Raw genomic sequence first — 15,278 nt, forward strand, 5'->3', positions numbered from 1 at the left:
CTTTCCTGGCCCCAGGGATGGTCTTCTCAGAGATTCTTATAGCTCTCAGCGCCTAAATAACATGAAACTGCTGATACAACCTAAAGCAAGGTTTTCCACTCAACTGAGATTATGATTCATGTTAATCCATGTATTTATTTTTTCTAAAGGATTAACAACCATTTTAATTAGAAGTTATTTTGACTAATTGTACTCTGATGGTTCAGATACAATAGAAAGTTAACTTTCATTACTAACACTGAGCTGTAAAGAAGAAAAAAGCACACAGTACATGATTTACAGGGGGGAAATAGTAGAAAAGGAGATGGTAGAGTGAATTAAATCTAGAGGATGATGATAAAAATGAAATAGTGCCAAAAGTATTAATGAGAACCCCCTAAATCACCACTTTACATCAAAAATGCCTTAGTGTAACAATTTTATGTTTTAATGTTGCTTTTTTAGTATGTTTGGGGGGAAATCTGACAAAAGAGATATATTGATGAATTCTTTCAAAAACATAGTGAAGAATAAAAAATTAGTTTTGTCTTGTTGATTAAGCCAGAATCACAGTCTTTTAAAGCATTAAACTGAGATTGTTCATTAAAAAGATGAATATTATAATGCAAGTTAATTCCTTCCATTCATCTTTAATCTAAAGTCAATGTTTTTTACTGGCTACACTATTTACCACTGGCTTCCAAAGACAACTCTGTTGATAGATCAACTGTCCATATGTGGGTGGCTCTGTGTTTGGGCTCTTATTCTGTTGTTTCTTTGGTTTACCAATCATTACACAAATGCTACTCTATTTATAATAAATATATATTTATAGATATAATTTTTGCTGGTATATACATATTAATTGCTCTTATATCCAGTGGTATCTCTAAACTTTTATGAATTATAATTTTTAGATTATTTGGTGTTTTCTAAATAGGTAATTGCACCATCTGTGATCATTACAGTTTTGTATCTTTCCAATTCTTGTAACTTTTTCTTCTTTTGTTGAACTGCCTAGCATCTGAAATGGAATGTTCAATAAAAAGTGATACCATGCTTCTAATAGTTCATCATTTAATAAAATATTGTTCTCTAAAATTTTGTTACTCTATCAGGTTTAAAAATTCACTTTGATTCTTTGTGTGCTAAAATGTTTTTCCCTATAATCATGAATTGAAGCAACTGAAAGCAAACTTGTAGATAACCACATAATTGATTTTTTCTTGTACTCTGTTTAATGTGCTGACTTATATAATAAGTGATCTAATGTTATAGTATACCTTGCATTCCTGTGACAAATCAAATTTTTTATTAACCATAAGATTAAGACTACTCGTATTTGGTTAGTATTTTTGCCATTATACTTATGTGTGAAATTGATTATAACTTTCCTTGCTTATATGACCCTTGCCTAGATGCAGTATAAGGATTAAACTAACACAGTGGGGAGAATTGGGAAGTTTTTCCTCTTTTCTAGAAGATGTTCTAGAAAACTGGAATTATCTACTTTGAATGGTAGAACTTAACCATAAAGCATTCTGATGCTGGAGTTTTATTACAAAAAGAGTTTTAATTCATTAATTTTAAATTTACTTTATTTAATGTTATAAATCAATTCAGACGTTCTATTTTTACAAGAGTCATACTGGGTAAGTTATATTTTCTGGCCAATAATTCATCTCATGTAAGATTTTATTTTTATTAGCATCCTTGCTCTATCTAAAGCTGTGTCCCTTGTTTATCACTAGTGCTTTCTAATTATAGCTCTTAATTAATTCTGCCTGAATTTCATTTTTTCTTCAAAGAACCAACTTCTATCTTTGCTAACTCTATTATATATATATATATATTTTATTATTAACTCCTAATATTGACTTTCCCTCTTTCTACATCCATTGTTTCTTTTTTTTCTGCTAGAATTTAGCTTGCTAACCTTTTGTCTTTGTTATTGGGTTATTCTGGGTACTTGAAGAAGCAACTCTTACAATTGGCATTTTAAATGTAATGAATTTATTATGGGGAATGCATATGAGAGATAATGCAGGTCAGGGGAGTCAGGAAAGGCAGAAAACAGTCAGATTCTGGTCAGGATTGACTCTGAGTAACGGAGAGACAGGGAAATAAGGAAGGTTGGGTCCAATCATCTCAGACATCAGTGCCTTCCAGGGAAAGGTAGGTGAGACCACAGAGGAGCTTTTGAGTCAAAGTCGCTAGTTGGAAGGGTTGCATCTCCCAAAACAAGGAAGCCTGTCTGGCTGGGAGTAGTCTATGGCAAGTGCAGTGTCATTGCCTGGGTTTCAGAGTACAGCAGCTGGGGTTCTGGGTTAATTACACTCCCTGTAATTGAGATCTGAGAAGCATTATCCCACGGCAGACATAACTGTTTCCTAATATAGTCATTGACGTTATAAGTATCCCTGCATTTCGCAGCACCCCTCAAGATTTCAGCGTTTTTGTCCTTCAGTCTGAAATTTCATTAAATTTCTTTCTTTAACCTATATTACTTAGATGTCTGTTTTCCAATATCCAAATAAATGAGTTTCTTAAAGTTATCTTCTGTAATCAATGCTATAATAAATGCCCACCTGTGATCAAAAAATAGTATCCTTTGGGGATCACAGTTTAGAACACGACCACAGACTAAATCTCTCTTTCTCAACACAGCCTCCAAAACTCAAAAATGGAAAGAAATAAAATCATCTATTCCATAAATATAATTGAGACAGTGTAATAGAAACTTTGATTCACATGCAAGAGGGTTAATAAATATCCAAGAGCAGCAGAGCATTCTCCGGAGACCATGTGGGCATAGAGTCAGATGGGAATTGTGCAGAAGAGAGATCACCAATCAGGGTGGACTCCCTGTAAGGGGAGTCACATAACCTACAAAGGGAAGTATTAACAACAGATTTGAGACCTGGAGGAACAGAACTAGTCACTAGTTTCTGGATATTTTTGGCCCTTAAAAACGTTATACTCGGGACTTCCCTGGTGGTCCAGTGGTAAAGAATCCACCTTGCAATGCAGAGGATGCAGATTTGATCCCTGGTCAGGGAACTAAGATCCCACATGCTGTGGGGCAATTAAAGCCCGGGTGCCACAACTAGAGCCCGTGTGCCGCAAACTACAGAGCCCACGTGCCCTGGAGCCTGCGCCCCACAACTAGAGAGGAGAAAACCCACACGTCACAACTAGAGAGAAGCCCATGCGCCACAACTAGAGAGAAGCCCATGCGCCACAATGAAGAGCCTGAGTGCCACAACGAAAGATCCCGCGTGCTGCAACTGAGACTGGACACAGCCAAAAATAATTAAATAATAACTAAATCTTAAAAACAAATGTTATATCCACCAAGCTGTATTAATAGGCACATAGGAAACCAGTGTATTTTGAACACATCAAATGTAGTCAAATATAAAACACATCAAACCATTTTCCAAATGAGTATGTTATGCTCAGTTATACCTTCTTCCCACTTTGATTTTTTTTTTTTTTTCCGGTACGCGGGCCTTTCACTCTTGCGGACTCTCCCGTTGTGGAGCACAGGCTCCGGACATGCAGGCTCAGCGGCCATGGTTCAGGGGCCCAGCCACTCCGCGGCATGTGGAATTTTCCCAGACCGGGGCACGAACCCACGTCCCCTGCATCGGCAGGCGGACTCTCAACCACTGTGCCACTAGGGAAGCCCTGGTTTTTTTTTTTTTTCAACCTCACAGACGGTTGAAACAGAAGGCTCTCATTTTTTTGATATGTACCTTACCTTCTCCTCATCCATTCAACCAACAGCCATGTTGAGGGCAACTACCATGAACCAAGCCCTACTGCAGGAGGAGGTTAAGATCTCCACCATCTAAACTGACAGGCCTCTGCTTCACCTCTTATGCCATGTTCATATGAACCTGGGGTTTTGGTGGAAGAAGAGAGTGTGACTGCTCATTTAGTTTAAAGCACATGTTCCCAGAAGGTCTCTGTTCATATGGAAACATGTTTTCTAAGGGAAGCATTTTTAAGGATGGCAATAGGAAAGTTCTAAATCAAATGCCTCTAGCATAAAACAATATTTCTCTTTACTGGAGATTTGAATCCTGATTCAGTGCAACTATACTGTAACACTTTTAGCAAAGCAGTTTTGAATTTGAAGCATTGAGAGGAATAATTGATATGATGCCATGAAAATGTAAATAGCGTATTAATATGAATTTGCTAAGTTCACTTGTTGCCACCATGGAAAGCAGTAAACAGGATCTTGAAAGAATTGTTCAGAGCTTATGGGCCAAAGGACCAGGAAAAGTCCCAAAAGCGTGTGAGTGACCCAAAGAGGACGAGACATAGAGAGCATCACAGTGGAGACCTTAGGTTACCTGCGGACACTGAGGAAACACTAGGTGCCTTGAGGTTGGTTAGTTTTAGGTTGGCACCAAAACATGCAGCGATTTCTGAAGACATGGGCTGATTCTGAGACAAACCAACATTTAAGAGTTTTGATTAACAGTTTCTTCTATTAGAAGAACCGCCCACATTCCAATCTTTGGTAGACTGTTTTCTATCCAACAGAAGTTAGTAAGAAATGTACAGTTAAAGAAACAAAATCTCAGATTGTAATTAAATCATCAATCTAACTCAGCTAGAAAACTTTTCCAAAGACCTAGTTACCAGGGAAAAGCTACTGCTGTTGAGATACCCGAGCAAAGATGTTTAAATACTTTATTCTACTCCACATAATTTAAAACCCTTTTTGAAAAAATAAAAGCCTGTTTACTCAAGGCACTTAATACTTCCTGGGAAAGTGATCACAAGCTTTCATCCATTATTTGATTTTGTATTTATCAGTTTTCTGTAACTCCAGGACAAGTGACAGTTTTCGTCTTGGATAATTAGACCATTTAGACTTATATTTGTCTAAATGACCAGAATGCATATCCATGTGTAACAGTTTGATTTTCACTTTTACCAGAATATTATTTTTCTCTAATGGTTTACTCATATCAAATATCTTTTTATAGATTCTGTTTCCTGAGTTTCGTCAATATGAACTCACAGTGTGCCAGAATGCTTAAATCCATACCATTAACAGACTTCTAAGTTAACCTACTTGCAAACATCAATATCCTCTTTCAAAATTATATAACCATTTCAGATACATTCATAGTATTATCAGTAACCTAACTCTCTTTGCTGGAACATGTAAAGTCAATAAGAGGTATGAGATACAAGAGATTTAAATCAATTCAAATCAACACCTATTGTGGCAATCTCAGAAAATTAAATTATTACGGCACTGGATTTCTAGTTATACAACAGCCTTCTCATAAAGAAGATTCTATTTAACTATGTTAGTAAATAAATCTCAGGTATTTAAAATTTTAAATCTAAAGTTCCTAACTAGGTCAGCTCCCCCGCCATCATGCACATCTGTTATGTAGCTCCCGTAGAGCTGAAAACATGCAATTAACTGTACGGTTTTTGATGAATCCTGTGTCTCTCATTGAGGCAGTTCTCTGAGGACAGGCCCATTTCTACTTTGGACACCACTGAATTACTAGATCCTAGCACAGTAGATACTATAAAATATTTGCAGGACTAAAAATTGAATTTGTAATTTAAGAAAACATGTTGAAAATATTTTCTCTTTTTAAACAGAGAACAAAACATTTTTCTGCCCTCTGTATTTTCCCCCACCTTACCTGAAATAAAAAACCCGGTAATGAATTGCTCTCCGCTAGACTGTTACTCTTCTAGTGATCAAAATATTCCCCCCAAATGAGCATAATTCTATAGTTGCATAAGAGCGAAAGAAGGAATTTTTGCTTTACTGTCAATATCCCAGTATTTAAAAAATACTTCTCAATATAGTCTCCTACTCAACAGAAATGCTCTAAATCTTTTACCGGTCAGAACATTCTTTTTATTACATTTATTTCCTGGCAATACTGTGGTCTCTAGCTTTCTCACCTGCTACTCCCTTTATCATTTACAGTCCTTACCTCTACCTTTCCCCTTTACGTGGGTTAGATGCTGTTCATCATTCACATCTCATCCTCGACATCTTTTCTATGAGCTCACATAGATCACTATACATTACCCATCAAAGTACATAACACACTGTTTAACTGCTGGGTTTCTTTGTTTGTTTTCCACTGTGGCTATCACTCCATCAACTCCTCAGTGCTTAATTCCAGTACCAAGGACACTGTAGATGGTTGATAAGTGTTTGTTGAATAGATGATTGACAATGAATGAATGAGCATACAAATTACTTATTTTATTGCCTTGCTTTGTTTTTCACTTCACTATCATTTTGCCTATGCAGAGAGAATCCAGTTGGTACACATGTGGAGGAAAGTTCCCTTAAACCTCAACAATGATACGATTTCTGGGTGTGAAAAAATTTTGTTACAAAATGTTTATGTTTTATCTTGCATAAGCAAAATAAAGAGGACTACTTATATAATCACAAGTTAAATTCAACATGTTACCCATCTGGGTCTTTTTTCCTTACTTGGGAAGCAACATTTTAAAAGTAAATAAATAGAGACATTCTGAAAGAGAGAAAAAAATGAATATACTTTGTTCCTTCAACTTATATCATATTGCAGTTTAGGAAGAAAAAGAAATCATTTAAAGAGTATTCTCTCATATTATGTGGAAAGATTTTAATCCTAATGAAGTATCAAAGACAATGTGTGTCAACGGCATGGGGATGGGGACACATCTAGAGCCGGAAGAGCCCATTGTGGGTAATTCGCTAATGTGAGAAAGGGAATCTGTGAAATGAAGGACTAGACTGTACCTTTTAGGTTCTTTCCTGCTCAAGACTTTCATGGTCTTTGTCCATATAATCATTAAAGACTTGCCTTAACTGTCAAAGCGTGAAGAGATATGTGCAAGACACTTGGTGATTCAGGAATGGGAAAATGTATGCTACTCCTTTGGAAGATTTACAGACTAATTTTGGAGCTAGATTATTCACGTTAAAAGATGCATTTCCCCCGTCAAACATTTATTGGAAACCTATTTGGCAACAGAAACTGTGCTCAGTGCCGTTGCTGTAAGACAGTACCCTTAAACTCCAAAAAGCTTACAGTTGAGGAGAGGAAGAACACACACATATAGAAGTATTCTGAAGTTTTCTATGGGATATCACAGAATTATCTACAATGTTACTAATATCTAAAAATCTGGATTGTCATTCCAATATAGGATGTACTAAATGAAATTTGAATGACAAAGGAGAAAACATGTATTTCTTGCATACCTACTACATACACATAATGTAAAATCTTTAGCACTTTACATATATGGATGAATTAATCCTTTAGACGAGTTGTTACTTAAATACTATTTTTCAGATAATCAAACAGACTTAGAAAATCCATGTAGTTAGTAGGAAGTCAGACAGCAAGTCAGTGCCAGGTTAAGAACTTGCTTGGACCCAGGTCTCTCGGATCCCAAAAATGGAAATAAAATGAGGGATACATATTTTCAGAGGAGAATGTAGAAAGGGTGGAACTTGTCATACATATTGAGAGAAGATTGGGATTTTTTAACTGAATTTTTATTTTGAGATAATTGTACATTCTTAAGCAGTTGTAAGAAATGATCAAAATAAATCCCATGTGTACTTTATCTGGTTTTTCCTAATGATAACATCTTGTAACTCTATAGTACAGTATAATAACTAGATGTCAACAATAACATAGTCAAAATACAGACCATTTCCATCACAAGGATGCATTATGTTGCCATTTAATAGCCACACACACTCCCCCCCCATCATGCCTTCTTTCCCGGCAACCACTAATCTTCTCTCCATTTCTAAAGTTTTGTCATTTCAATACTGTAATATAAATGGAATCATGGGCTATACCGTCTTTTGAGATTGATATTTTTCGTTCAACATGCTTCTCCGCAGATGCAGCCAGATTGCTGCATAGATCAAGAATTCATTCCGTTTTATTGCTGAGGAGTTTATCCCAAGGTATAGCTGTAATGGCTTTTAATTATTTACCCATTGAAGGTATCATTGTTGTATCCAAGTTTTGGCATTTATAAACAAAACCACTTTAAAGATTCATGTATAAGTTTTGTGTGGATATAAGTTTTCATTTCTTTGAGAGAAATGCACAGGTGTACAATTTCCTGGTCACATGATAGTTGTTATTTGGGAACTCACCAAACTGTTTCCCAATGTGATTGTTATCATTTACATCTCCTGTAGCAAGTTGGGTGATCCAGTAGCTCTGCATTCTCACCAGCATTCCTGTTGTCACTAATTTTTATTTTAACCATTCTGATAAATGTGTAGTTTTATCTCACTGTGGTTTTAATTTGCACTTCCTTGATGACTAATGTGTTGATACCTTTTCATGTGCTTATTTACTGGAGACAAATTATCTTGGTTTTCTTTCATCTGAGAATGTCCTAAAAGGTATTTTCACTGGATATAGCATTTTGAGTTGACAATTCTTTTAGAACTTGGAGAAAAGTGTGCCACTTCTTTCTGGCCTCCATGGTTTCTGATGAAATTTTCACTGTCATTTGGATTATTTTTTCCCTGTAGGTCAGGTGTAATTTCCTTCTTGGTGTTGTCAAGATCATTATTTCTTAGTTCTCCATAAGTTTGACTAAGTATCTGGATGTGGATATACTTGAGGTTATGCTGATTGAGGTTTACTAAGCATCTTGACTATAGATTTGACCCTTTTCCTAAATTTGGAAATTTTTCACTCTATTTCTTTGAGTAGTATTCGGCCCCTCATAATTTCTCCTCTCAAACTGGCCTCCAGTGACATAAGTGATCTTTGTTAGCATCCCACAGGCCCCTACCTCAATCCCTGTTAGCAAAGTCTTTGTTTTCTTTCAGACTATTTTCTTTTTGTCATTCGGACTGGGTAATTTCTATTGCTCTGTCTTCAAGTTCACTGATTCTTTCTTCTCTTCCTTCCATTCATAATTTTAAAAAATTTTGGTTATTGTGTTTTTCCCTTCTAACTTTTCCATTTGTTTCTTCTTTGTATTTTCTATTTCTCTGCTGAGACTTTCTGTTTCTTTACTGAGGATTTCTATTTTTTTCATTTGTTTCAAGCATGGTCATGATTGCTGATTAAAGCATTTTTATGATGGCCACCTTAAAATTCTCACCAAGAAATGGAAACATCTCTGTCTTTGCAGTGTTGGCATTTGTTGATTGTCTTCTTTCATTCATTCTGAGATATTTTGGTTCTTGATATGATGAGTAATATTCAACTGTGTCCTGGACATTTTGGGTATTATCTTATGAGACTCTGGTTCTCATCTAAACATTCTGTGTTAGACAGGATCCTCTGATGTACCATTCTGGAAGGTAAAGCAGCAGCATGGACTCATTACTCCCAGGTGAAGGTAGAAGTCCAGGTCCCACCAAACCTCCATTGGTACCCGACTGGGGACGCTCCTAGTTACTGCTGGATGGGGATGGGTGCTCCAGCTATCCACTAGACCTCTGCAGCTGGGAGAGGGTGGAGGTGAAAGTACAGGCCCCCTACGTGGTTTTCACTGACACCACAAGCTCTGGGGGTCTCACTGTTGCCCAGCAGGGATGAAACCCTGGTTCCAGCTCAGCCTTCTATGCCAACACTCCAAAAGGAAGGACTGGGCAACTTTCTACTGTCTTGTGAGGGTGGAAATGTAGGCTCCCCATTCAGATTTACTAACAGGAGCTGAGTGGGGCACCACTGTTTTCTGTAATATTTGGTGGATTAGAACAATTATTGTCTAGTGGTTTCCTGTCTTGCTAAGCTGACCATTCCCTAGTCCTTTAACTAGAGCAAGAAGACTTCAGTTGCATTTTGTTTTTGGTTTTGTTTTTATCTGTGCCTGTTGTTATTTCCAGGCTGCTAGCTTCTTCAGCTCCAATTCTGGCATATATGCAGAGAAAAGAAAACCCAGGAAACTCCTCCATGTAATTTCTTAGGTCCCAAGATACCTAGCTGAATGCCTTTTCTCTTCAACTTTGAGTCTTTTATGTTTACTTTACGTATAATGTTCAGAGTTTTTATTTGATTTATTGAATTAAGTAGGGAAAAGTATGTCTACTTAATCTTTCCAAAGTGGAATAGGAATAGGATATAAATGTGTGAATAGGTGAGAAAAGAACAAACCACAGAAAAGAAATATGAAATCAAAATTCCCCAAAATTTGAAACTGAAATGTAAGTGATATATTTTTGGAATAATACAAGATAAACTAATTATTTTCCCTTGGAAAATGTTTATCCCAAAAAGTTTGGCCTAAAAAATGTAATGTGAGTGTTTCCTGATTATGAGTCTGCTGTCAAGAAGCAGCCAGGTTGTAGAAAAAGGTAACAATTTCTTCACTCAGAATGCCAGTTCATTTCCATTCTAAATAAACTCTCATTTCTAGTTCAAGGGGTCTTGATCTTAAATGTGGAGAAAAGATCAAATGCATCCATTATGCATATGCATATATGCATATGTTAAGATATATTCATTTACCAAGTGACTTCCTGCTCAGAGAATTCACCTCATTACACATTGTCCAGAAGAGTCAATTATTTAAATACTCTGGGGCCTTTTTATCAAGACTGCATTTTGAATTTCTTTGACCAATCAGATTTCCAAAATGGGAAGATCATCATCAAACTATTTCTGAAAGAGACTGGGCAGATTAAGAGATAAGTAAAACACACTCCTCAAGTGCAAACAATACTATTATCAAATTGGTGGGTGTTAGTAACAGTTTTGTTTTGTCTTGTTTTTATTTTTTGCGGTACGCGGGCCTCTCACTGTTGTGGCCTCTCCCGTTGAGGAGCACAGGCTCCAGACGTGCAGGCTCAGCGGCCATGGCTCACGGGCCCAGCTGCTCCACGGCATGTGAGCTCCTCCTGGACTGGGGCACGAACCCATGTCCCCTGCATCAGCAGGCAGACTCTCAACCACTGCGTCACCAGGGAAGCCCTAGTAACAGTTTTTAAAAGGTGCCCATGACATATGGGGATCATCAATGGTTAGAAAATCGTGATGTTTGATATGAAGATACTATTTTTAAATTCCAACAATCAAAATCTATTGTATTTCCAGAGTTGTTGCTTCAGTAAACCCACAGAATGAGGACAGACCGGGGTAGCAATGTCAGATACTGACTGCTGGTAACATGTGGCTTCAGGATTTAACTCATGGGCTGGTGGCCTTTGGTAAGATCCTAACCTGCTGAACAATCTGACCTGAGTGTGTGCCTCTGAGAAACTGGAACTAAATAAGAACATAGGTAAAAGATTATCTATATAACATTTGATGTATCCTTGAGCATAACGTTTGTTGTATCCTTGATCAAGGTAAGTCCTCTAAGATTCTTTCCATTGAAAGTAGCTAAGAATACACAGATCATAAGAGTATTAAAATATTAAATAAGATTTTATATTTCAATGGCTCAGCAATATATGTGTGATGTACACAATAAGTTCTCAGTAAATGGTAGCTATTATAATAAACCTTATACTAATAAAAATGAGCAAACAACCAGAAGTGTATGTTTAGATCAATAAAATACAAATTAAAATGATCTTTTTGGCCTATCAGCTAGGAAAATTTTAAAAACAATAATATATACTGTTGGCTATAGAATGAGCATGTTTATACATTGCAGGTGAGTGAGAATGTAAATGGATATAATTTTTCTAATGGACAATCTGGCAGTGTGTATAAAATACTGAAAAAATAAACATTCTCTTGAAAAAGCCATACCATTTCTAGGAATTTACCCTAAGCCATTTTTTAATGTTTAAAGATGCATGTGGACATGCATGTTTACTGCAATATTGATTATATATGTAACACTAAAACTAAACAGATTTTTAAAAATAGATTATATTTTAATTAAATTATGGCATAATCACCCAATGACTTTTAGGCAAACATAAAAAGATTTAAAGACCTAAACATAACCAGTATAAAAAACAAAACAATGACAACAGAGTGGTTATATCTTCTTTTCCAAAGAAAGGAGGTAGCTTCTATCCTAATTTAAAGTTTAAATGAACACATAGACTCATATATACAACACACACACACAAGATTACTGTTTCTATAAGAATTTGTCCCAATATTTGTTTTCTTTTGAACAAAGCCTTCTTTCTGAAATTTAATTCATTCGAATATAACATTCAAGTGCACAGAGTAAAAGACATAGGCAATTCATGTCTACATTTGCTTTCAGCATTAAGTGCTTCATTAAGAATTTCAAAATAGCAAAAATTATATATCATAGTGCTTGAATATCTTATGGAAAAGTGCCTTTAGGTGGGCAAAATGTTTGTATCCTAATTTAAGATACATAATTGAGCTCTATAGATGTGAAATAGCTTACTCAAATGAGTCTCAGAACTTTCTATTACACCAAACTAAAACAGTTGTATATCAGAGCTCCTATATTGCTATGGCTCCCAATGTATCCCGAAAATGATGATCTAAGACAATGCCATCAGCTTTTGAGGAGAGTATTAACAACCATATGTGCCTTCCTCTGCATTTGTCTCTAACTCCTAAATAAGCTTGTACATGACATAGTGTGCGATCCTTAATCAAAGATACCTCTCAGATCTCAGGGCCAAGGAAAACTGGTATGTATCCTGCTGGTTTGGTTCCTCTTAGAAAACAAAAGATATACGAGCCATCATTTTTTCCCCTTTGACTTCACTGTTAGGAAGCGATGTTTTCAACAGTTCAGTCTTTCTCATCACGGATGTCTCTATATATCCTCCCTCACCCCAACATCCCTTACATGACTCATAGAAGAGGTGACAAGGGAAGAGCTAATCTCAGGAAGGGCAAATTCTCCTGAATATCTTAGCTAATTCCCAACAGTAAAGCACTCTGCCTCTGACAATTTTTCCCCTGCAATACGTAATCTTTTCAAAAATCCTGTGTGATAACTAGTATTACTCTTACTTCCCTTATGACAATTTGTAAACTGATATTTAGAGAGGCTTAAGGAGTTGACCAGAATAAAGTAATCGGTAAGTGATGGAGCCACTTTTGTTCTGAAATCTATGCATTTTCCATTGCACTATGTTCATCTGATATAAAACATACTGAGGTGTGAATTCAGCCTTTACAGAATTTTATAAGGAAGAAACCTTCTAGTACAAATTACTTTCCTCCCAACCTATATTTTTCACTAACTTAATTCCATTTCCTGAATTGTTCTTACACATTTGTATCTAAGACATCTTCCAGAATTACCCATTACATAATACATAATTTATGATTTCCCACTTTTAATGCACTAACACAATGTTCTATAAAGTACAAATAATTCAATCTCCCCTCCTATCTCTAAGGATGATAATTCCTCCTTTACCAACAAGACAAAGAAAACAGAATGTACAATCTGTGAAAATTAATTTGTCGTTGGTGGTGGTGGTGGGAGCGGAAACTAGCTGTTTCCACCATTTTACTCGGCACACCTAAGAAATGAATTAACTATAACCAAAGTGAGGTAATTCTGCCTACTGCTAATTGCCAACAGCCATGTGAATTCAACCAGGAACTACATGTAACAAATTTTGAATGTCATTGTTCCTGATAATGTCTTAACACATGAGATCCAGCAGCTGATCAAACTTTTAATAAGTATTTATTTACAGTAAGATGTATCAGCTATAAGGTAGGTTTTTTTTTTTTTTTTTTCAGGCAAGTCTTCACTGGGGCCCCTGCTGCAGCAGGGGAGAACAAGAACAAACAGGTTCTCTTTCTTGCTCGCTTCCTCAGTGGGGGGCGAACTTGTTCCTTATACAGGGTGAGGGTAGGGGTGTGTCCAGGTGGTTTTTAGTCAATTTGTCTTTATAACATTCAGACAATTCAGATATAGTGTTGGGCCAATATCATTTCACAGCATTTTAGATCACATGTACACTGATACTTTATTTTTGATGTTCAGCAGCATTCTTTTTCATAAAATAACCAAAGACTCCTCAGTTATACTTCTTAGGACATTATATCATTTAATAACCTTCAGATATGTTTTAGTATATTACTCTTTACCCAGTATCTTACCTCTGCTCTTAACTCATAGATCACTCTGTCACTGCTATTTTTAGATTTCGATCCTTCCTTTATATCTCCTGATATTTCTTCCATTTTATTTTTATGTTGACCATGAAGAATGTCAAACTGAAAAAAGAAAATTAAAGTCATAACCACATGATATTACAAAGGCTGGTTCCAGGATAATTCACATTAGTCTTTCATTTTGCTTTCAGTTTGTTTTTTCTATGTATAACCTGGTAGGTTTTGTTGTTGCTATTATAAATATTGTAGTTGAACCATGTATTTCTTTACACTTGTAGTTGAAAAGTCCTATATTGTTGGAAAACAAATCAGCAACTCTCCATTAATCTAAATTCACAAGTTGAAAATTGGACAAAGCTTATTTACCTCCACAGATTCTTAATAATTGACTAAGTGGATTCTAAACTAATCCAGTTAATTCTGATCTTTCAGTCTTGAATATTAGTCCCATAGTACTCTTTGAAATCCTACTTACGTATATTTTCGATGAAGTATAAAAAGTGTATAGATTGTAACAGAGACAAATTTGGGCAACGGAAAAAATACAACTGTATAATGCTCAAGCTGGTAAAATGTATGTAGAACATCTATAAAAGATGCCAATAAATTTCTATAGAAAACTACAGCAGGAAAACAGTATAAATAAACTCTGGCACATCCAGACAATGGAACATGGTTCAGCACTAAAAAAACAAACAAACAAACAAACAAAAGCGCTATTAAACCATGAAAAGACATGGAGGAAACATCAAGGCATATTTTTAAGTGAAAGAAGCCAATCTGAAAAGGCTCCATACTGTATGATTCCAGCTATATGACATTCTAGAAAAGGCAAAACTATGTCGTCAATGAAAAGATCAGTGGTTTCCAGGGCTTGGAGGAGGAAGGGGTGACTTGGTGGAGCACAGAGGTTTTTAAGGCAGTGAAATTACTCTGTATGAAACTCTAACGATGGATGCATGTCCTTATACATTTGTCTAAACCAGTAATGTACAACACCAAGAGTGAACCTTAGGTAAACTATGGACTTTGGGTGATTATAATGTATCCTGTAGGTTTATCAATTGTAGTAAATGTACCACTGTGGTGAAGGACCTTGGTAATGGGGGAAGCTACCTATGAGTGGGGGGGTGGGGCTGTATATGGGAGATCTATGTACCTTCCATTCAATTTTGCAGTGAACCTAAAACCTAAGTCTATAAAAAGAAACATAGGAATGAGAAAAATCCT

The 15,278-nt window shown here is 36.1% G+C and overlaps 1 protein-coding gene across 1 annotated transcript in view; it reads right to left on the reverse strand.

Annotated features, from left to right (window-relative positions):
• The window catches only part of CCDC102B (coiled-coil domain containing 102B), a 173,856-nt gene that overhangs the window by 124,301 nt on the left and 34,277 nt on the right, over positions 1–15,278 (reverse strand). Inside the window, exon 4 of the mRNA XM_024754945.1 lies at positions 14,034–14,150. Within this exon, the coding sequence (XP_024610713.1) occupies positions 14,034–14,150 (117 nt within the window). The remainder of the gene's footprint in view (positions 1–14,033; positions 14,151–15,278) is intronic.

This window comes from Neophocaena asiaeorientalis, unplaced genomic scaffold (assembly GCF_003031525.2).
Source record: "Neophocaena asiaeorientalis asiaeorientalis breed wild unplaced genomic scaffold, Neophocaena_asiaeorientalis_V1.1 scaffold124, whole genome shotgun sequence".
NCBI classification, from domain to species: Eukaryota; Metazoa; Chordata; class Mammalia; order Artiodactyla; family Phocoenidae; genus Neophocaena; species Neophocaena asiaeorientalis.